Source organism: Pelophylax lessonae, assembly GCF_965119305.1.
Source record: "Pelophylax lessonae genome assembly, chromosome: 1".
NCBI classification, from domain to species: domain Eukaryota; kingdom Metazoa; phylum Chordata; class Amphibia; order Anura; family Ranidae; genus Pelophylax; species Pelophylax lessonae.
Genome location: NC_138768.1, coordinates 514,593,660 through 514,618,141, shown reverse-complemented (window position 1 = coordinate 514,618,141; position 24,482 = coordinate 514,593,660). Strand labels below are relative to the sequence as shown.

The following is a 24,482-nucleotide window of genomic DNA, read 5'->3' as shown; positions in this document are numbered from 1 at the left end:
GAAGTAGATGCTGTGTGGGCGGTAGTAACGTTTGGTTAAGGGAACGTTATTTCCGGTTGGAGTTAGCGCATACTTCCGGAGCGTGTGGCCCGGTGTACGAAGCGGCTGGAGTGGAGGTAAGTAGAGCGGTAGGGTAATGGGAGAGGGGCACGTGGGTGGTGAGTACTGCCCTATTACAGCCCACGGTTACCTACTGTATACGATGCTCCCCCTCCTCCCTTATCATGTCTGCCTGTGCTATTTGTTCCACTTATCCTTTATTGGACATATTTTCTGATCACTGGAGTTGTATAGCTATTTTCCATGGCACTGTACTTTTCAATTATAAAGCTTCCATATACTTCTGCTAAAAATCTAATATCAGGCTTTGTATACAGACTTATTTGTATGGGGCTGACCCCACAGGTTCACACTATGGTGGGTGCTGGAATGCATGGAAATCGCTTGTCTTCCTGCAACCAAAATGCACTGCTCCTTGGCAGATGCTGGGGTGCCATTTACCACTTAAGCCCCGGAAGATTTTACCCCCTTCCTGACCAGGGCCTATTTTGCGATTCGGCACTGCGTGACTTTAACGGACAATTGCGCGGTCGTGCGACGCTGTACCCAAATGAAATTGACGTCCTTTTTTCCCCACAAACAGAGCTTTCTTTTGGTGGTATTTGATCACCTGGGCAATTTTGTTTTTTTTTTTTGATCATGCGCTATAAACAATAAAAGAGCGACAATTTTGCAAAAATAACAATATTTTTCACATGAAATTCCCCCCAAAAAAATGTAAAAATCCAATTTTTTTAACATTTTAGGCCAATTTGTTTTCTGCTACATATCTTTGGTAAAAAAAATCGCAATAAGTGTATTTTGATTGGTTTGTGCAAAAGTTATTGCGTTTACTAAGGGAAAGATTTTTGTCTTCTTTTTTTTTTTTTTTTTTTTTGAGTAATGGCGGCGATCTGCGTTTTTTTTTTTTGCGGGACTGCAACATTGCAGCGGACAGATCGGACCCTTGACTGACATTTTTTACACTTTTGGGGGTACCAGGGACATTACTACAGTAATCAGTGCTATACATATGCACTGTTACTGTAAAAATGACGCTGGCAGGGAAGGGGTTAACTTTATTGGAGAAGGAGGGGTTAAGTGTGTCCATAGGGGCATGCTTCTAACTGTAAAGGGGCGTGGCTTTTCATGTAACAGCAGAGATCTACGGTCCTACATAGCAGGACCGTATGATCTCTGCACTTACACAAGGGAGAATGACAGGCGGCTTTGTTTACATCAGCCGCCTGCCTTTCTCCCTCTGTAACCGACGATCGCGAGTGAGCGGCGGACATTGGGTCCGCCGGCCACACGTGCAGGGATTTCAGTGAGCAAACGGGGGCGGGAGCGCGCCTCCAGCGGTGCGCGCTCACCGCCTATTGGCTCGCAGGCGAGTGACGTACCGGTACGTCACTTTGCCTGCACGGGGCTGACTGCCGCAGTATATGTACTTGCGGCGGTCGGCAACCGGTTAAGGCCTGTTGCCCACTGCAGTGTTTATAGGTATATAATGGAAATGCAGACCATTATTTTCAATGCCTGTACATACAGGCATGTAAATATAGATTAGTACAAAGGGCAATTCTGTCATTTCTCTCCTTCGTGTAAAAATCATAATTTCTTTGCTAAAATATTACTCAGAACCCCTAAACGTTCTCTTTTTCTCTCTCTCCATATAACACACACACACACACACACACACACACACACACACACACACACACACACACACACACGGTTTCCGGGGGTTACAAACAAGATAGGGACTGTAGGTTTGTTCTTAAAGCGGTAGTATCGTCGCTTTTTTACCTTTTACCTACAGGTAAGCTTATAATAAGGCTTACCTGTAGGTAAAATTTATATCTCCTAAACCTGCAAGGTTGTGTTTTTTTTTTTTCGGTGAGGATACAACCGCTTTAAGTCGAATTTGTTTGTAAGTCGGAACAGGTACATTTTTTAAGTGTAGCCCCAGCCAAAATAATAATTTTAAATTTTTGTGGATAGCATAGGGAAGGGTTTATCACCCCTGTACTATTTGTTCTGTTCAGAAGATTTCACCTCCCTTTCTGTCCCTATGACAATTGGATTTTGAAAATTATGGGTTGCTGTGGAAACAAGGATTGGTGATAAAGCTTCAATGGAGACACATTTTTCCCATGATAACTTTTACAGGAGTGAATTTCCCATCCTAGGGGTAGATTTCTCCTCACTTCCTGTTGTCTCCCTCTGTTTGTAAGGAGTAGTTTGTAAGTCGGATGTTTGTAACCCGGGGACCGACTATATATAACATAATATAGATATATATATAATTTTTTTTTTTTTTTTGCAAACACCACCTAGAAAATAAAATGGCGGTCGTTGCAATTTTGTATGTCACACAGAATTTGCGCATCATTTTTTACATACGCATTAAAAAAAAAAAAAAAAACACTTTGATGTTTAACACAAAAAACCCACCATAGATAACCCAGTTTTTTGGTAAAATATAAAAGATGATGTTACGCCATGTAAATAGATACCAAACATGTCACCCCTTCGTCACATTCGTGTAATGGCGCAAAACTACGGTACTTAAGTCTCCATAGGCGACGCTTTAAAAAATATTTACAAGTTACCTGTTTAGAGTTACAGGGGAGGTCTAGTGCTAGAATGAATCTCGCTCTAATGTTCGCAGCGATACCTCATGTGTGTGGTCTGAGCATCGTTTACATATGCGGGTGCAACTTACTTATGCGCTTGCCTCTGCGTGTGAGCATGGGGGGGGGGGGGGGGGGGCAGGGATGCTTTAAAAAAATATGTATATATTATTTATTTTTACACTATCTCTTTAATTCTTTATTTTTAATCACTTTTATTCCTATTACAAGAAATGTAAACATCCCTTGTAATAGGAATGAAGCGTGACAGGTCCTCATTATGGAGACATCTGGGGTCGATTATCCTCTACGCTGGAAAGCATGAGATCAAAAAAAAAAAAAAAATATCGAGCTCCATTTTCCAGGGTAAAAAACTGGCAGAGTTTACATCTGCCAGCACTGAAAGTGACGTCATGACGATGCTTTTAGGCCTCTCAGGACTCTAGAAATGGTGGGGGACCATGCAGTCCGGGAGAGCCCAACGTCCCCTCCTGCTGCCACTTGTAAAGGCAATCAAGCGACTCATGAGCTACTAGGATGGCTTTTACAAGATAGGGAATCGCTGCCTGAAAACAAAAATATCTGATTCCTGTAGCTGCAGGTATCATCCAGATATCGCCACTTCAAGTCCAGGACGTCATTTGATGGCTTTCCGGTGGGAGGTGTTTAGGTGTATATGTTTGTTCAATGTACCTCTCCAAAAAAAAAGTATTCTGAGGGAGGTCGAATTTATTTTGCGTGTGTGCGCACAAAATAAACACCTGCAAAAGCATATGGTGCCATAGCACCAAGCAGCCCCCTGCAAGTGCATTGTGGAAAAAGGTTTGGGGACTCTTCCCCCCCCCCCCCCCCCTGCATTTCCCTGCTGCTGTGCCCATTTCTCTAATTTCTCTCTGCATTTCCCTGCTGCTGTGCCCATTTCTCTAATTTCTCTCTGCATTTCCCTGCTGCTGTGCCCATGCGAACAAGGCACATAAGAAATGTAAACATTTAAACTGGGGGGGGGGGGTGGGGGGGAGGAATCAGTGAACTAATCAATATCTCCATACACAAAGTTTTTTTTTACATTTCTTTATTCCTTTACAGGTTTCTGGCTTAGCTTGTCCCCCTTGAGCCTCCAGCCATGGATTTCCAACACCGAGCCGGTGGCAAAACCGGCAGTGGCGGAGTTGCTTCTGCCTCCGAAAGCAACCGGGACAGAAGAGAACGTCTCCGGCAACTAGCCTTGGAGACAATTGATATTAACAAGGTATTCACATCAAGGGGTTTGTTAGCAGTGAGATTGGTTGATCACTGTGTTTTCATCATGAACAAAACATCCACTCATTGGATATTTATTATGCAGAAATCCTAATGTAATATCCTAATATAGCGCCAATAGTTTGCTCAGCACTTTACAGTTTTAGCGCAGACAGTACAGTTACAATTCAATACAGTAAGAATCAGAGGCCCCTGTTTGTTAGAGCTTACAATCTAAGAGGGCAGGTCAAGTGATACAAAAGGTAATAACCATGGGGGATGAGATGATGAAGACATTTAAAGTACAGTTGTTAGGTGGAGGCATGATAGGCTTCTCTGAAGAGAAAAGTTTTCAGTGATTGTTTAAAAGTGGATACAATTGTAGATAGTTGAACAGATACGGGTAGAGAATTCCAAAGTATGGGAGAGACTTGGGAGAAGTCCTGGAGGCGAGCATGGGAGGAGGAGACGAGGGAGCTAGATAGCAGGAGGTCTTGGGAGGGACGAAGAGGATGATCTGGTTGGTATTTTGAGACTAGGCTAGTGAAGTAGCTAGGGCCAAGTTGTGGATGGCTTTGTAAGTTATTGTTAGTATTTTGAATTGAATCCGTTGGGTGAGTGGCAGCCAATGGAGAGATTGGCAGAGAGGGGTAGCAGATGCTGAGCGGTTTGGAAGGTTGGCGAGTCTGGCAGCAGCATTCATGATGGCTTAAAGGGGGGATAGCCTATTTAAAGGTAGGCCAATGAGGAGGGAGTTGCAGTAGTCAATGTGAGCGATAACCAGGGAGTGAATCAGGATCTTTGTGGTTTTATTGGTTAGGAAGGGACATATTTTGGAGATGTTGTGAAGGTTGAGACAGCAAGCTTTGGAAAGTGATTGGATGTGGGGCCGAAAGAGTTCAGAACAATACCTAGCATCGGGGATGGGTGGATGGTTGTGCCATTGCTCTTGATAGAAAAGTCTGGAGGAGGAAATATTATGAGCTCGGTTTTGGACAAGTTGAGTTTGAGGAAGTGGTGTGAGATCCAGGCTGATATGTCTGTTAGTAAGTGATGTGTGAGGAGGCTGATGGAGTGAGCTGAGGGATGGAGAGATGGATTTGGGTGTCTTAAGCGTAGAAATGATATTGAAAGCCATGGGAGGTTATCAGATGACCAATGGAGGAGGTGTAGATTGAAAAAAGGAGAGGACCAAGAACAGTACGTTGAGGGACCCCGATGGAGAAAGGTGGAGGAAGTAGAATTGCAAGTGACACTGAAGGTGCTGTGGGATAGGTAGGATGAGAGCCAGCGAAGAGCACAGTCAAAAGAAGTAAAGTTTTTTTGAGGAGGAGGGGATGGTTGTCCGTATCAAAGGCAGCCGATAGGTCCAGAAGGAGTACAGAATAGTGCCCATTGCGTTTTGCTGTTAGTAAGTCATTTGTGGTTTTAAACGAGCAGTTTCTTTTAGGGTATCTGCACACAGTAATGATTCTTGCATAAAAACGTATAGTATATGTGCCATATTGTTTATGCGTGCACACAGGTGTAAAAATTCTTCTAGCTTTTGTTGGGATGTGTAATATGCTCATTTATTTTTTACTGATCTGTATGTAGCATATGGTTACGTGCTTGTGCATACAGGCACACTAAAAAGGATGGATTACATTTAAATCAGTTAAAAAAAAAAAAAACACTTCTATGACTAAAAGCATTGGGTTTTTAGGTATCAGTGAGCACGAGGCCTTAACATTGCATGGAAATGCATTTGTAAAGTTGATGGTTAGTGGCTGGGATTTTTTGCTGAAAGTAACGGCATAGAAGTGGGTTATAGATGATGCAGGATATTCTAAAGGCCCTGTAAAACACAAGCACTGTGTCTATGTTAGTTTTCTAGTTCATTTGCCACAACACATACAGACTAAATAGATGCCACCTAAATGACTATTTGGAATCATACACTCTGATTAGCTGGTCTTTTCTTTCACAACCTTTAAATTGTATATCCACTTTTGATGGCAAATTGGGATAACACTAACTTTATATTTATTAAGTGTACCCATTCACATAGCATAATTAAAAAAAAAAAAAATAATGAAATCCAGCTTACCTTTTTTAAATGCTATATTCTAGATCCTCCAGGAAGGAAAAATCCAACTAAATTGTCTGTAGTGTGCAGGCAAATCTTCATTATTGAACACTGTCTTAACAAAGTGTAAAATATTTTGAGGTTAGGCTTCTTGCATTGACTGCAGACTTTAGCCCACTATCGGCTGAAAAGGGGTCACAGAAGTGCAGAACTAACTGCACTCCTGTAATCTATAGAATTAGGACCAAAAAAAGTTTGACCATACTCCTCTTTAATGGGAACACATAAATATGGTAAAGGGCAGCCCTCAAATTTTCCACTCACCTGCTCGTATTTTGAGAGTGGAAAATGATTGAGGGCGAGTATGGGGCTGCCTCGGGAGCCATTCTCCCAGGAAAAGAGAGAGGAGAGGAAGAGGAAAGCCTGCCTGCTAACCACAGTGCGGGGATCGCCCTGCTGTAACAGCTTTCATTTGGATTGCCGGGCGCTCGTCATCACACACGGCACCGCCTCCTGGCCTGGCTACTTTGATGGACAGAACACCGGTCCAGTGCCGAGACGTGTGACGTCTATCATAGGAGCCAATCCAAGAGGTGGGACTGTGTGTGATGGCGAGCGCCCGGCAATTCAAATGAAAGCTGTTACAGCGGGGCAATCCCTGCACTGTGATTATCCGGCCGGCTTTCCTCTTCTTCTTATCCTCTCCTCTCTCTTTTCCTGGGTGATTGCTGGGAGAACGGCTCCCGAGGCAGCCCCATACTCTCCTTAAACATCATCCACTCGCAAATTGTGAGCAGGCAAGTGGAAAATTTGAGGGCTGCCCTTTGACCATACTTCTCTTTAATTAGAACACATAAATATGGTAAACTTTTTTTGGTCCTACTTCTATAGATTACAGGAGTGCAGTTAGTCCTCTCCCTCTCCTCTCTCTTCCCCTGCACAGGTGAGGCTGCATTGAATGGCACTGGAGAGGGGGCATTGTCGGGCACTGGTGAGGCTGCACGATTAATCGTCAAAAAATCGCGATCTCGATTCACCCCCCTCATGATCTTAAAACGACATATGTTCGATTCTTACAGAGCTGTTCTTTGCTCACTCACAGCTGTCAAAAAAAAAAAGCCTATGCCATATGTTTATCAACATTGTTAAGGCTGCTAGATAACTATAAACAATGTTTTACAATGTATCATTTTGTCCTTTTTAGATCTAAGGCTCCATTCACATATAGGCATTTCGGATTGGGGACAGAATTGCCGCGATTCTGCCCGCGATTCCGAACCATTGCAAGTCGCGGGACGTCCAAGCGATTTCCCATGACTTGTAGTGGCACCCCAAACGCGGCACAATTTTGCTGCGATTGTCGCCCTGACAAATCGCGGTAAAATTGCACAAACAGAATCGGAGGATGCCTGATTTTTTGTGCTTCTTTTGGGAGTCAGGCGTCCCGTATTTCAGTTTGCGTGATTTTACTGTGATTCATCGGGTGACAATCGCGCTGTGTTTGGGGTGCCATTGCAGGTCACGGGAATTGCTCGGGCATCCCACGACTTGCAATGGTTTGGAATCGCAGCAATTTTGCCCGCGACCTGAAACTCCTATATGTGAACGGACTCTAAGGAATGAACTTCTGTCTGTGAGGGCAGTTTAACCTCTTAAAGACTAAGCCTTTTTCTGACATTTGTTGCTTACAAGTTAAAATCAGTATTTTTTGCTAGAAAATTACTTAGAACCCCCAAACATGTATGTATGTATTTATTTATATATATATATATATATATATATATATATATATATATATATATATATATAATATTTTTAGAAGAGACCCTAAAGAATAAAATGGCGATCGTTGCAATCTTTTATGTCACACTGTATTTGAGCAGAAGTCTTTCGAACACAGTTTTCTGGGAAGAAATACACTTTAGTGAATTTAAAATAAATAAACAGCAAAGTTAGCCCATTTTTTGTATAATGTAAAAGATGTTGCCTCAAGAATTGTAAGAGAATTGATCTTTATTCCAAGTAAACAAATTGTGATTGTCATTTTTTATCCAGAACCGTGCAGCTCTAGGCTGCACTGATGGGCGCTGGTAAGCTTTCAAATGATGAGGCAGCACTGATAAAGTTATTAATATTTATTTTTGTAACTTTTATGAGATCATTTATGAGGGGTTGGGTGGGGCAACTGGTGGCGAGTAACCCTTAAGGCCTGGCTAGTAGCTCAGGACCTGAAATTTTTAGCCCCGGTATAGGGTTTTCTTAAATTTTTAGTGCAAATGTGAAAATTCACTTAAGGATTTATCAGTAGCCAGAGACCGTTTTACCATCAGTTAATAGCCCGACTTTTGGCTATAAGGTCACCCAGCTGGATTTAAAATAAAAAAGCTACCTTTTTGCCACTAAAAGTTATTGGGGTTGGATGACACCCATCGTCATTCCAAAATGTGGGTTTATAGTGTTTGGATTTGGAATTGAGGTATTAAATTACTTATGTGTTTTTTCTTTTCTTCCAGGACCCTTATTTTATGAAAAATCATCTGGGCTCATATGAATGCAAACTATGTCTTACACTTCATAATAATGAGGTGAGTTAAATTCCATGTTGTAGGGATCCAGTGTGAGAGTCATTGGAGATGAACTTGGACCTCCTTTCTGCAAGCACTTTTACTTGTTTGATAGGGCTTTTGTACACAGATGAGGTTTTCAGGCATATAAAGGGTATCAAATGCGGGTCAGCGATTTCCAAATTACGTCAATGGATGAAAGTTCAGAGGTTGCATTCAGCTTGCATTGCATTTTTTATTTTATTTTTTTGCACATATCCTATTGAGGTGCATTTGGATTGCAGGAAGGCAGGCCAAACAGTCTTTTCTTGGCAAATGCTGTGTTTTGTATTTGAATGGGTGCATTTGAATAGGAAAGGCGTGTGTGTCCCGAGGGCCAGAGTTGAGAACCACTGCTCTAGGACCTTCTCCGATCTATTCCTTCTACTGCCTACGGTGACTTTGGTCACCTTCAGCCACCCGAATCTCACCTTCTACCAGCTGTCTAGGTTTAGTGAGTACCTGAGGCCTTTCTTCTTACTCTGAGACACTGTGATGCTTTATTGCAACATGTCTCATTCTGATCCCAGACACGGGGCAGTCCCATTATACTGGGTGAACCAGCTCGATTTCTATTAAAAATTCCGGGGCTGCTTGCTGTGCTTCTCTTGATGGTGTTGCCATCTGCAGCATGGAATCATGTTATCTTTTACTTCTTGGGGCCCGCTTAGTGAATGTCTTATTCACACAATGTAATTTATAATACCTGTATGTTTGTAATATATGTGTGTAATGTCAGTTTCTATTTGCTGTCTTTCACTGGGGGAATGTGACCTTCCCTAACATTTGTTCCTAAGAGGAAAAACAAAGCTTTAAGAACATAAAGCCATAAAAGTTAAAGAACATTCAACACTAGAGAAAATAAGTAAGGAAAATAATAAGGGAGACCTCAGCACTGTGTACAGTCTGTAAAGATTCAAATGCAAATGGGTAGGTAGCTGAGTGAATCTCTAGTGAAACTTTTTTCAGTGGTATTACTACCACTGCTAAATGTGATGGCTTCTTATGCAGAACCCCTGGTTGTTAGGGAGTCAGCAGCCGCTGGCATCCTTAGAACAGTGACTCATCCCTGCCTGGCACAGTTAGCTGTCAGCTGGGTATTTCTGGCTTACAGGGATAGTGTATTCTGCAGGTAGCAGTATAACCCAAAGGCGCATGAATTTATAGAAAAATATCTTCTTGTATATGAAATCTACAACAGTCTATTTTAAGGAAGTTGGATCAATTAAATATTGATTGCTTTTAATAGATTACTGTACTTTTCTTACTGTCTTTATCATGGTTAATAGTCCTCCATTCCATTGCCATAAAAACAGTGTTGGATCACTCTTCTTAGTAGCAATATTTTAAAACTTTCACTGTTTTGGTCACGAGGAAAAAAACATGAATTGCAGTTAACCAGTTGACTGTTTTATAGGGTTTATGATGCTGTGGTGTATATGTTGTAACCGATTCCACTTTTGGCTCCAGTATTGGTTTTGCTTTTTCTGTAACTTAAATTACTGCTTATGTTAATACTGAAATTTATCACTGAACAGTTACAAGTCTAATATAGTCCCAATGGCATAGGCATTAATGGTGTGCTACATTTTCTATTCTTTGGTATACTTTTTACCATATCAATATATTTTTTTTTTTTTTCTTTTGTTACTAGGGTAGCTACTTGGCCCACACACAAGGAAAGAAACATCAGACTAATTTGTAAGTAGTCAAATGCATGATTGAGAGCAGTAATGCTGATATCAGACATTGGCTCACATGTTTTCTTTTTTCAGGGCTCGGAGAGCAGCAAAGGAAGCTAAAGAAGCTCCTGCACAACCAGCACCTGAGAAAGTGAAAGTTGAAGTTAAAAAGTTTGTCAAGATTGGACGTCCTGGATATAAGGGTATAGAACCTGCTTTTGTTTTGCTCTGTTACCACTTACTGTTGGTTATATTTGTCATTTAGGTTTACCACTTTCTATTCTACTTTTACAGTGACAAAACAGAGGGATTCTGAGGTGGGACAGCAGTCATTGCTGTTTCAGGTAACCCTTTTTTGTTCTACACTCGAGGTACAGGTTGTAATGATTGATATGTAGCAAGGAAATTTTATAGTTTTCAGTTTTGTAGCATGTGCGAAAGAAAGATCAGCTTGATCTAAATTGTACTATGTCCTAATGTTTAAAAACCTTGTTTCTGTATATGACAAGTTGTATACATGTACAGAATGGGGGCAGCCGTATTCGGGGGCAGCCGTATTTGGTAGAAAACAATGCACTACCTCTGAGGCTTATAACTTATTTCCACTGTTGTTGAGTGACAGAGCAATTGTGCAGAGCCACTGCAAGATCTCTAGCAGCTAACTTACAGCTATATATTTGTTTATTCTCTTTTTATTAAGTTTGCATAGAAAAAATTACCGTATATAATCGAGTATAAGCCGAGTTTTTCAGCACATTTTTTTTGTGCTGAAAACGTCCTCCTCGGCTTATACTCGAGTCACTAAAAAAAAAAAAAAAAAAAAATGTCCCCGGCCGGCCCGACGTGCTCCTGAGGCGCCTTAGAGTTAAAAATGGTGCCGCCCAGCACCAACATGTCACCGAGCATTCGCCGCCGCTCGGGAAAGGCTATACACGTTCGGCTATTCCCAGGAATAGCCAAACGCATACGAGCTTTCCTGAACGGCAGCGCATGCGCGATGACGTGTTGGTGCCGGGCGGCACCATTTTTAAATCTAACTCATCTCAGGAACAGGTAAGTGAGACTCCTCCACAGCCGCATTACCGGCCATTATGCGGGGTTGCGGGCATACTACGAGATGCAGTGCTGCGGGCATGGTACACCTGTACCATGCCCACAGCACTGCATCTCCTGTAGTATGCCCGTAGCCCTGCATTCTCCTGTACCATTACCATGCCCACAGCCCTGCATTCTCCTGTACCATGCCCACAGACCTGCATTCTACTGCACCATGCCCACAGCCCTGCATTCTCCTGTACCATGCCAGCAGCCCCTGTTTTGGGTCTCGTGGTGGTCCAGTTGGGTCCAGTAGCTGCTGCATTTCCCACCCTAGGCTTATACTCGAGTCAATCATTTTTTTTTTTTTTTGTGGTAAAATTAGGGGCCTCGGCTTATATTCTGGTCGGCTTATACTCGAGTATATATGGTAGAAGTATCTAGAAGACCTAAAAATAAGTAGTTTCTCAAAGACTGCAAAGATAAACATATTGTACCAGTATTGGGGATTTTCAATACAATACAATAGGCTTGGAAACCATAAAAATATTTTATATGCATTTGTAAATGTCTTTGCAATGACCATGTGTAGGTTAATAAAAATAATGTAATTATGTATGAGCTATGATAGGGTTGTGTGTGTCATTCTGGTGTTGTAGGGATTTACATTGGAAAAGCTATAGGGTTCTGGAGAGATCAGATTTCCGACTGTAGCGTCGGACTACATGGCATTGAGGCTTTCTGCCTTTCTTGTCAAAGAATGCATCGGTACTCAAAAAATAAAGGATAAATTAAAAGGAAGACAAATTAGGGGGAAGGGAAAGCAAGAAAGGAGGAAGGTTAGTAAGCTCCACAATCCCCATATCTCGTGTGAGATTGGTCATCTGTGATGGCTAAAAAGCTGTTGGTCATAGCTATTATGAAGGTCTAGTCACTTCAGTATTTTTGTTGAAGGTAAAAGCCTGCTAGAATAAATCAAAATATATCCTCACTAAAAACAGAGAGCGACGGATTGAATTAAAACTGGTGCACTCAGAATCTCATGCAGCTGTGTTCAATTAAGATTTGACAATAAATCCTGGAAGCTGATTGGTTTCTGTGCAGAGCTGCACCAGATTTTGTACGCTCCAGTTTTAGTAAATAACCCCCATAGTATACTTTCTCTCTAATTGTGAGCTCTTTTTAACATCCTGGTACTCTGATGTAAGTTACTCAGCACTCTGTCTTTTTTTTTATGCTAATAATTGATTGCATGTTTCATGTTTTTGTATTTTTCTTTATTTTAATCTGCATTAGATTGACTATCCAGAAATAGCAGAGAGCATCATGCCTAGACACCGCTTCATGTCTGCTTATGAACAGAGGATAGAACCACCAGACAGACGTTGGCAGTATCTTTTAATGGCAGCAGAGCCATATGAAACCATTGCCTTTAAGGTGAGTCACTTATCTTTATCCTAGAATATATTGATACAAATGGAAATAACTACTTTTAAATGTTATTCTTACAACTCACATTTGTCTATATAGAGAAATGGCTATATCTAGGACCTCCTATTTTGACAAATGTTTTTCACTTCGGCCTTATCTTTCTCTAAATCCTATTTTTTTGTTTAGAAGCTGCTTTTTCAGCAATAAAATATTATGAATCTACAGTATGTTATAATGTTTGACTTTTTATATCTTTATTTTTATTTAGGTTCCTAGCAGAGAAATTGACAAGATCGAAGGAAAGTTCTGGACACACTGGAATAGGGAAACAAAACAGGTAACTAACCAGCTTTATCAGGCGTGGCATATTGCGATCTAACCCCTAGTGGGGAAACTTGATTTAAAGATGAAAATAGTTTAGTTTGTTTTTTTCTTTTTTTTTTTAATAGATACTGTGACATCTCGCACAATACCTTGAGCTGGGGAATGTTAATATCCAGATTCTGGGTAGGAAGGGTTAAAATATACTTAAATAAATTAACTGCTTAGTTACTGTCTTAAACAAGCATGTGCATATTACGAGTTGGAATGCCTAATATGGACAAGCATGTTCCAGGGCAGTGACACTCTCCATAGTTAAAGAGAAGGTTGTAAGGGCGAAGGCCCCAAAGCAGCAACTTCAGATACAAGTCAGCAAAGGCACCAATTAATCTAGTTCTGTATTCAGAACAAATAAAATTTTTATATAAATACCTGAATCTCAATTTTCAAAGTCCCTGTAATCCCCCTGCAAACTCGAACTAGTGGAGGGGGTGAGTACTCTGAGCCAATCAGAGGTATGATTGATGGCTTGATCAGAGCGCTGCTTTTCCCTAATTTTCCTGTCACAGGTTTTTAAAGTGCAATTTCGCCATCAGCAATATTTTTTAAAAGCCCCTATGCAATTCTGTATTCCCTGAATAGTACAGACCTGCATTCCTCTTTTTATGAAATGCTGCACCTGCTCCCATTACACATACAGTTGTGGGAGTGCCCCATGATCCCTCCCTCCATTTTGCCATTTTCAGGACAGGTTAAATGCTATAGTTGTCCACCCCCTAGCGGCCTCTTCAGGTGAAGTTCACTGCACGTTACTGAAAGTGAACTGATACTTTTATCTACGTTGTATTGCTTGGCTGCAGTAATGAAAAGTGAGAAAAGTTTACATACCCTGGCAGAATTTATGATTTCTTGGCCATTTTTCAGAGAATATGAATGATCACACAAAAACTTTTCTTTCACTCCATGGTTAGTGTTTGGCTGAAGCCATTTATTATCAATCAGCTGTGTTTACTCTTTTTAAATCATAATGACAACAGAAGCTACCCAAATGACCCTGATCAAAAGTTTACATACCCTGGTGGTTTTGGCCTGATAACATGCACACAAGTTCACACAAAGGAGTTTGAATGGCTATTAACCACTTAAGCCCCGTAGGATTTGGCTGCTCAAAGACCAGGCCCAGACTGACATTTTTGACACTTTTGGGGGTACCAGTGACATTACTACAGTAATCAGTGCTAAAAATATGCACTGTTACTGTAATAATGACACTGGCAGGGAAGGGGTTAACTTTATTGGTGATCAAGGGGGTTAAGTGTGTCACTAGGGGTGTGATTCTGACTGTCAGGGGGCGTGGCTTGTTAGATCATCACAGAGACATACGATCCTACATAGCAGGATCGCATAGCCTCAGTGGTGATCGAAGGGAGAATGACAGACGGCTGTGTTTACATCATCCGTCTGTCTTTCTCCCTCTCCTGAGGGAGATTGCGAGTGGTCGGCGGACATCGGAGCCACCGGTCACACGCGCGGGGATGTCAGGGAGCGCGCTGGCGGCGCGCGCTCAATCCCTAGAGGCTCGTGGGCGAGTGAAGTACCGGTACGTCACTTTGCCCAGGAGAGGCTGACTGCCGCAGTATATAGTCGTGCGGCAGTAGGCAAGTGGTTAAATTTAACCATCCTCACCTGTGATCTGTTTTCTTGTAATTGGTGTGTGTGTGTGTATAAAGGGTCAATAGGTTTCTGGACTCTTGCCAGACCCTTGCATCTTTCATCCAGTGCTGCACTGATTTTTTCTGGATTCTGAGTCATAGCGGAAGCAAAAGAATTGTCAAAGGATCTGTGGGAAAAGGTAGTTGAACTGTATAAAACAGGAAAGGAATATAAAAAGATATCCAAGGAATTGAGAATGCCGATCAGCAGTGTTTAAACTCTAATCAAGAAGTAGAAAATGAGGGGTTCTGTTGAGATCAAACCACGGTCAGGTGGACTAACTCAAATTTCCGCCACAACTGCCAGGAAAATTGTTCGGCATGCAAAGAAAAACCCACAAATAACTTCAGGTGAAATACAGGACTCTCTGAAAACATGGTTTGGCTGTTTCAAGATGCACAATAAGGAGGCACTGGAAGGAAGCCATTACTACGCAAATGCCACAAAGTATCCTGAGTACAATACGCCAAACAGCACAGAGTCAAGCCTCAAACCTTCTGGCACAAAGTTATTTGGAGTGATGAGATCGAAATTGAGCTTTTTAGTCACAACCATAAACGCTACATTTGGAGAGGAGTCAACAAGGCCTATGATGAAGGTACACCATTCCTACTGTAAAACACAGAGGTGGATCGCTGATGTTTTGGGATGTGTGAGCTACAAAGGCACAGGAAATTTGGTCAGAATTATTGGCAAGATGAATGCAGTATGTTATCAAAAAATACTGGCGGAAAGCTTGCATTCATCAGCCCGAAAGCTGCACATGGGACGTACTTGGACATTCCAACATGACAATGATCCTAAACACAAGGCCAAGTCGACCTGTCATTGGCTACAGCAGAATAAAGTGAAGGTTCTGGAGTGGCCATCTCATTCTCCTGACCTCAATATCATTGAGCAACTCTGGGGAGATCTCAGATGTGCAGTTCATGTAAGACAGCCCAAGAATTTACAGGAACTGGAGGCTTTTTGCCAGGATGAATGGGGAGCTTTACCATCTGAGAAGATAAAGAGCCTCATCCACAAATACCACAAAATACTTCAAGCTGTAATTAATGGTAATGGGGGCAATACACGGTCTTAAAGCGGAGTTCCACCCAAAAGTGGAACCTCCGCTTTAGGTAGTTCTAACCCCCTGACATGCCACATTTGGCATGTAATTTTTTTTTGGGGGGGGGGGGGGGGAGCGGGTACCTAGTTTTGACAGGTACCCGCTCCCACTTCCGCTCGGAGTGCCGCGGCACCCTGAGCGGAAGTTCTCCTCTCCCCCTCCCTCCCGGCAATCTTCTGGGACATGTCAGAGGTCCCAGAAGATTGCCGGCCAATCACGTTGCGTAGCGCAACTCGCGCATGCGCAGTGCATACCCGGCTGTGAATCCGCAAACTGTCACAGCCGGGTGCCCACACCAGTGATGCCGGCGCCGCAGAGCAGAGAGGGAGAAGAGCGAGGCTTCGGGCGGCCGCATCGTTGGACCGGTGAGTGTGTGTTTAGGCTGGAACTCCGCTTTAAGAACTGGGGGTATGTAAACTTTTGATCAGGGTCATTTGGGTAGTTTCTGTTGTCAATATGATTTAAAAAAAAAAAAAAAAAGTAAACGCAGTTAATTGATAATAAATGGCTTCAGCCAAACACTAACCATAAGTGAAAGAAAAGTTTTTGTGTGATCATTCATATTCTCAGAAAAATGACCAAGAAATCAAATCCAGCCAGGGTATGAAACTTGTGAGCACAACTGTATGTATTTCACTTGTATATTTAGCTGCTTGCCATTCAGCTTGAATTGTACAATTATATGTTCAGAAACGTTAAGTATCTGTTTAAGCTCAATATCACATGAGTGCATGATTTAAAGTGAGTAACAGGGTATTTAACACAATGCATATATGCTATCTTTTGAATTCTTAATTTAAAAGTGTTTAAAGGTAACCTGTGCCCAGAAAATGCATACCAAACTATTTCCATAATGTGAAAAGAACTACTATCCTTAATATTTTTTTTTTTTTTTTAACATTGTTCTGCCCCTTAAGTACATGTAGCACTTTGTCCCATGTTGCTAGGTGTGGGTTTAGTTATGAGGTCTGACCCGCAACCCCTACACCACACACCCCTACTCCGACAACAGCTAGAAAGAGATGGATGCATCATAACTTTAGTATGACTTGTCTCTGAGCACTCCTGAAACAACAAGAATACAGAAGGATAAGGGAGGGAAGGTGTCAGCCTCCTGTCTCTTTTGCTTTCCTTTTGGCACAGCTTCTCTTAGGAAGGTGCTCTGAGCCAAGACAAGCTGCAGTTATGATGGATCTATCTCCTTCCTAGCTGCTGTTGGATTTGCGACAGGGAGAGGAGAGGGAGGGGGCCATTTGGACCTCATAACTACCCTTAGTAAGCATCTAGCTTTGTGGGACAAAATGCTGCATGTACAATACTTTGTCCCATTGGGTACAGAACAATGTAAAAAATATTGTAATAGTTTTTCAAACCATGAGTAAAACCACTGTAACGTAAGCACTCAATCGCCTTCACAGCTATAGGCATTGTGGAGAAATCAATCTCCGAATTTCACCGCGGTGGACCAATCTCATTTTCTCACTACTTATAATCTTGGCAGCCTGCCCTGACAGCCTTCCAAACTAAATACACACTAGATGTTCTAAACTGTTGGAAACCAGAGTTTAGTCTTTGCTTGTAATTTTCTCTCAAAGATCATAACAACCAGGGAAGTCAGGGATAATGTTGTTTTTTTAAATGTCTTTCTGCTTGTTAAGAAAATTTGTAAATTTAATTTCCATAGTCTGGACCCAGGTACACTTTAACCACTTAAGGACCAAACCTATTTCTGACACCTATTGATCACAAGTCAAAATCCGTATTTTTTAGCTAGAAAATTTACTTAGAACCCCCAAACATTTTGTTTGTAAATATTTTATTCTATCTTTTCATGTGACAATACTGAAGAAATTACACTTTGCTACAATGTAAAGTAGTGAGTGTACAGCTTGTATAACAGTGTAAATGTGTTGTCCCCTCAAAATAATTCAACACAGCCAATAATGTCTAAATTGCTGGCAACAAAAGTGAGTACAGCCCTAAATGAAATTGTCCAAATTGGCTTGAAAGTGTCAATATTTTGTGTGCCCACTATTATTTTCCCGCACTGCTTTAACCCTCTTGGGCATGGATTATCACTAGAGCTTCACAGGTTGCCACTGGAGTCCTCTTCCACTCCATGATGACCTCCCAAATCTAGTAGATGTTAAGAGACCTTGCGCTCCTCCATCTTCTGTTTGAGGATGCCCCACAGATGCTCAATAGGGTTTAGGTCTGGAGACATGCTTGGCCAGTCCATCTCCTTTACCCTCAGCTTCTTTAGCAAGGCAGTGGTCATCTTGGAGGGGTGTTTGGGGTCATTATTATGTTGGAATACTGCCCTGCGGCTCAATCTCTGAAGGGAGGGGATCATGCTCTGCTTCAGTATGTCACCGTACATGTTGGCATTCATGGTTCCCTCAATGAACTGTATAGCTCCCCAGTGCCGGCAGCACTCATGCAGCCCCAGACCATGACACTCCCACCACCTTGCTTGACTGTATGCAATACACACTTGTCTTTGTACTCCTCACTTGGTTGCCGCCACACACGCTTGACACCATCTGAACTAAATAGGTTTATCTTGGTCTCATCAGACCACAGGACATGGTTCCAGTAATCCATATCCTTAGTCTGCTTGTCTTCAGCCAACTGTTTGCAGGCTTTCGGTTTCATCATCTTTAGAAGGCTTCCTTCTGGGACAACAGCCATGCAGACCAATTTGATTTTGACCCCCCCCCCCCCACCCCTTCAACCTCTGCAGCAATGCTGGCAGCACTCATACATCTATTTCCCAAAGACAACCTCTGGATATGAGGCTGAGCACGTGCACTCAGCTTCTTGGGTCGACCATGGCGAGGCCTGTTCTGAGTGGAACCTGTCCTGTTTTACCGCTGTTTGGTCTTTGCCACCGTGCTTCAGCTGGGTTTCAGGGTCTTGGCAATCTTCTTATAGCCTAGGGCTAGGCCATCTTTATATAGAGTACCAATCATTTTTTTTTTCAGATCCTCCGAGAGTTCTTTGCCATGAGGTGCCATGTTCAACTTCCAGTGACCAGTATGAGAGAGTGAGAGTGATAATACCAAATTTAACACACTTGCTCCTCATTCACTTTTGAGACCTCCTCATTCACTTTTGAGACCTTGTAATACTATCAAATCACATGACACCGGGGAGGGAAAATGGCTAATTTGGACATTTTCACTCGGGGGTGTACTCACTTTTGTTGCCAGTGGTTTAGACATTAATGGCTGTGTGTTATTTTCAGGGGACAGAAAATATCCACTGTTATATAAGCTGTACACTCACCACTTTACATTGTAGCAAAGTGTCATTTCTTCAGTTGTCACATGAAAAGCGTATTCCCTCTGCCGGAGGAAGGAAGTTTAACCTCTTAAAGACTAAACCTTTTTCCTACACTTGTTGCTTGCAAGTTAAATCAGTTTATTTTTCCTAGAAAAGTAGTTAGAACCCCCAAACATTTATATATTTATATATATATATATATATATATATATATATATATATATTTTTTTTTTAGCAGAGACCCTGCAGAATAAAATGGTGATTGTTGTAAATTTTTATGTCACACTGTATTTGCGCAGCAGTCTTTCAAACGCAATTAATACACTTTAATGAATAAAAAAAATAAAACAAAACCGTAAAGTTATCCCAATTTTTTTTATAATGTAAAAGATGTTACACAGAGAATCGTGATCTTTATTCCAAGCAAAAAAAAAAAATCGTGATTCTCATTATGGCCAGAATCGTGCAGCTCTAGTGTGTATGTATGTGTGTATGTGTGTATATATATATATATATATATATATATATATATATATATATATATATATATATATATATATATATAATTTTTTATTTTATTTTGGAGACTCTGGAGAATAAAATGGCAGTCGTTGCAATTTTTTTTGTAACATGGTATTTGCGCAGCGGTCTTTCAAACAGTATTGTTAGCACAATTTTTTTTGTATATTGTGAAAGATGATGTCACGCCCAGCAAATGGGTAACTAACATGTTACAGTTTTAAAATTGCGCACACTCGTGGAATGGCGACAAACTGCGGTACTTAAAATAAATTCTCCATAGCGAAGCGTTAAAATTTTTTAACGTTTTACCAGTTTAGAGTTAGAGTAGGTCTTTTTTTAGAATTATTGCTCTGACTCTGGTTATCGCGGCGATACCTCACATGGGGTTTGAACACCGTTTTCATTTGCGGGCGCGACTTACGTATGCGTTTTCTTTCATGCACAAGCTAACTGCGACAGGGGCGCTTTAAAAATTTATTTTTTTCTTATTTAATTTTTTATCACAGTTTAAAAAAAAAAAAAACTGATTACTTTTATTGTTGTCATAGGCAGTGACAGGTACTCTTTATGGTGGGATCGGGGGTCTGAAAGACCCCAGACCCCTCCACTGCGCTTCAAAGTATTCAAAATGGTGAAATCTGCATTTTTGAATACTGGCAGATTTTTAAATTTGACGCCGTTGGCCGTCGAGTAAACCCGAAAGTGGGGTCATGATGCCGCTTCCAGGTTACTACATCGGAGACCCGATCAAAGCCGAATCCAGCTTTTTTCGGGACTCCAACCAGCCGGCGGACATGCCGTCTGGTTGCTCGAGTCTCCCGGTGGGACGGGAGACTCGGGAAGAGCCGTGGGAGTGAGGGGTCAGGGGCGGGGTGTCCCCTCCCACTCGCTGGGATAACAGCCGATCGGCTACCGAGTCGCATCGACTGTTGGCTCTAAAGAGCGGTATCGGTTTGATGCCTGCAGCTGCAGACATCATCCCGGTACAACCACTTCTCCGAGCCGACGTACAGGTATGTCGACTCGCGGGAAGTGGTTAAACGACCTTTGCAGTTAAGTGCATTCTGTTCTTGTACCTTGATGCTCTTTTAAGGTAACAGGTCATCATGTCTGAAGATTAAAGGCCAAGATTATCCTTTTAGTCACTTGCTGCAAAATTGCGTACCTATACGTCATTTTGCTGAAGTAGTTGTACCGGGGTCATGCCTGCAACTGCCGGCATCACCCAGATTTTTTTTTCTTTTAGAGCCGACGGTCGGCTTTCTTGTAATAACAAATGCGCCTAAACAACCGCTCGTTCGTTATTACAAGCAGTAGGTGGGGGCGTCTCCCTTCCCACCAGGAGACCCGAGTCGTGCCGGCTAGCCAGAGACCCGAACAAAGCCGGAATCAGCTTTGATCGTGTCTCTGATGTAGTAACCCGAAAGCAACGTCGCTTCCGGTTTACTCGGCAGCCAACAGCTCTAGTTTTAAAAAATCCTAAGTATTCAAAAACGCTGTTCTTGGCGTTTTGAATACTTTCAAATACAGAGGAGGGGTTTGGAGGCTTTTTGACCCCAGATCCCTCCATAGAGTACCAGTCACTACCTATTACTGTCACAAGAGATGTTTACATTCCTTGTGACGGCAATAAAAGTGATCAGAATTTTTTTTTTTTTTTTTCCAAGGGACAGTGTAAAAATAAATAAGAAAAAAAAAATGTTTAAAGAAAAAATTCCCATCCCTCCGTGCTCGCGCGCCAAAGCAAACGCATGCGTATGATGTCACGCCCGCAAATTTAAACAGTGTTCAAGCCACACATCTGAGTTATTGCCACGATCATTAGAGCGAGAGCAATTATTTTAGCGCAAGACGTCCTCTAACTCTAAATAGGTAACCGTTTAAAAAAGTTTTAAAGCGTCGCTAATGGAGATTTTTAGGTAGTTTGTCACCATTGCACGAGTGTGCGCAATTTTTAAGGATGACATGTTGGGTATTTATTTACTCGACCTAATGTCCCCTTTCACATCATACAAAAAATTTGGGCTAACTTTACTGTTTTTTTTTTTTTTTTTTAAATTTCGTTGAAATGCATTTTTTTTATTGCGTTTTAGAGACCGATATGCAAATAGTGTGACATAAAATATTGCAATGACCGCCTTTTTTTTTTTTTTTTTCCTCTAGGGTCTCTGCTTTTATTTTTATATATATATATATATATATATATATATATATATATATATATATATATATATATATTATAATATTATGGTACCAAAAAGCTGCAGCTTTTAAAAACTTGAATGTGCTGAATAATTTATTACTGCTTGGAGCCCCTTGGCTGCATGAACTATTTTCTTTAAAAGGTGAACTTAGCCTGGGTAATTTTAAGTTGATCATGTGATACAGGTTATTTGACACTGTTCCTTTTTGCATTCAGTTCTTCTTGCAGTTCCATTTCAAGATGGAAAAGCCTCCAACAGCAACTAGCATCCCCCCTGCTCCTCCTGGTGTCAAAAGGCCTCCACCTCCACCTCTGATAAATGGGATGCCACCTCGACCACCCTTGCCAGAAAACATGCCACCACCACCACCTCCAGGTGGAATGCCAATGCCACCAATTCCTCCTGGGGCACCAGCACCACCAGGGCCACCTCCCCAACTTCCCCCAGCTCCTGGTGTTCCACCTCCTGGTGTGCCGCCTCCGGTCCCACCACCGACCTTGCCGCCTCCAGGTGTACCTCCTCCTGGTGTACCACCACCACCTCCCAACCCTAGTGTTCCCCCTCCTGGAGTTCCTCCCCCTGGAATACCCCCTCCTGGTATTCCTCCACCAGGGGTTCCCCCTCCACCTGCTCCTGGAGTTCCTCCTCCTCCTGCTCCAGGCGTGCCACCTCCAGCACCTGGAGTTCTACCTCCAGGATCTATGCCTCCAATGATGAGGCCACCTTTGCCAAGTGAAGGACCTACAAATATTCCCCCACCACCTCCAACAAATTGATTCCATTTGTGCTGTCTCTTACAAATGTGCACATTTGATATTTTTTGTAGAATGTTATTTTTTCTGTTTCAGTCACCCAATAAATTGAACCATTTAAAACAAAAGCTTGTATTTTTGTTTTTTTTGTTTTACACATTAAGCTATATTGGATTGGCAAGTGGTAAACAACATTTGTAGACCAGTCCAGTGCAACCCCTCTCTACCCACCATGCCGGAGGTTTTTGCTAGTGTCCTAGGACTACACCTCTGCTTGAGCTTTTTTTATATGGTAGTTATTCAGATCAGCCTTTCCTCAGCCTAGCTTTGGAGTGTCATACCTGGACACCACTGGTCTGGATGTTGCAAGCCCACCTTGGAAAAGACCTTCAGGCACTGGGTTCCATGTTAAGCACACCATTCTGATAACAAGTTAGCCGCGGAGCACTTTCCAGTTTCAATGCAATTGGCATTGCTAAAGCACTTGCCTTGGCTCTGAAGATTTTGTGAGTAAACTAATTGGGTTGAGCATTGGGTGCTACCTCTTTTAACCATTTATGCCCCGGAGGATTTGGCTGCTCAAAGACCAGGCCTTATTTTGAGATTCGGCACTGCGTGATTTTAACGGACAATTGCGCGGTCATGCGACTCTGTACCCAAATGAAATTGACGTCCTTTTTTTTTTTTTTTTTTTTTCCCCACAAACAGCGCTTTCTTTTGGTGGTATTTGATCCCGTGTGTTTTTTTTTTTTTTTTTTTTTTTTTATGCGGGACTGCGACATTGCGCCGTACAGATCGGACCCCTGACTGACATTTTTGACACTTTTGGGAATACCAGTGACATTAGTACAGTAATCAGTAGGGATGCACCGAAATGAAATTCTTGGCCGAAGCCGAATAATAATAAAATGCTTGGCCGAAGGCCGAATACCGAACGCGGTGTTTCGCATTTTTTAACATAAAATATGCCCATTTGCGTGCCCCTTAACATAAAATATGCCCATCAGAGTGCCCCTTAACATAAAATATGCTCATCAGCGTGTCCCTTAGCATAAAATAAGGGGCACGCTGATGGGCTCATTTTATGTTAGGGGGCACTCTGATGGGCACATTTTATGTTAGGGGGCACGCTGATGGGCACATTTTATGTCAGGGGGCACGCTGATGGGCACATTTTATGTTAGGGGGCACTCTGATGGGCAAAACAAAACATTTAAATCAGCATTGCTCTTAACATAAAATATGCCCATTAGCGTGCCCCTTAAAATGAAATATGCCCATCAGAGTGCCCCTTAACATAAAATATGCTCATCAGCATGTCCCTTAGCATAAAATAAGGGGCACGCTGATGGCCACATTTTATGTCAAGGGGCACTTTATAGGGCACTGTGGCAACAACATATGGCAGTCTGCACACTAATGCTTGTGCAGCTGCCAGCAACTGTATTCTTCTCTCCCAAATGTGCTCAGCTGCACATCACATACCTCTATAACTGCAGCCAGAGCCAAATGCCGCGAACAGGGGGGGCGGGGCGTGGACCAAGTGTGAAGGAGCCGCCAGTCAGGAGCAGGGGGCGGGACGCGCGCGTGACGTCACACCCCCCCTACGCGGCCGGACAGGACACCAGCGGGAAGGGAGCCGCGGTCAGGGCGGAAGCTACAGAGAATGCATACATATCAGAGGGTTACTGCAGAGGACATAATCGAGGACCGCGAGCCGCAATGAGGTGAGAGACATTGTTCGGCTTAAATTATTCGGCCTTTTGATTTATTCGGCCGAACACCGAAAGTGCCATTTTCCCTATTTTCGGCCGAATAATGTTTGGCCGCCGATTATTCGG

The 24,482-nt window shown here is 42.3% G+C and overlaps 1 protein-coding gene across 1 annotated transcript; it reads left to right on the top strand.

Annotated features, from left to right (window-relative positions):
- Positions 1-23: 23 nt before the first annotated feature.
- SF3A2 (splicing factor 3a subunit 2) lies at positions 24-22,763 on the top strand. Its single transcript, XM_082247410.1, has 9 exons — positions 24-116; positions 3,762-3,924; positions 8,496-8,567; positions 10,240-10,286; positions 10,361-10,470; positions 10,562-10,611; positions 12,599-12,739; positions 13,002-13,070; positions 22,105-22,763. Exons 2-9 carry the CDS (start codon positions 3,799-3,801, stop codon positions 22,663-22,665), a joined length of 1,176 nt encoding a protein of 391 aa, XP_082103536.1. The 5' UTR covers positions 24-116; positions 3,762-3,798; the 3' UTR covers positions 22,666-22,763.
- The last annotated feature ends 1,719 nt before the right edge of the window (positions 22,764-24,482 follow it).

Coding starts and splice junctions, on each gene's coding strand:
- SF3A2 (XM_082247410.1), top strand. CDS start 3,799: ATGGATTTCCAACACCGAGCCGGTGGCAAAACCGGCAGTGGCGGAGTT. Junction 8,568..10,239: donor TTACACTTCATAATAATGAG/GTGAGTTAAATT, acceptor TTTTGTTACTAG/GGTAGCTACTTGGCCCACAC. Junction 12,740..13,001: donor ATGAAACCATTGCCTTTAAG/GTGAGTCACTTA, acceptor ATTTTTATTTAG/GTTCCTAGCAGAGAAATTGA.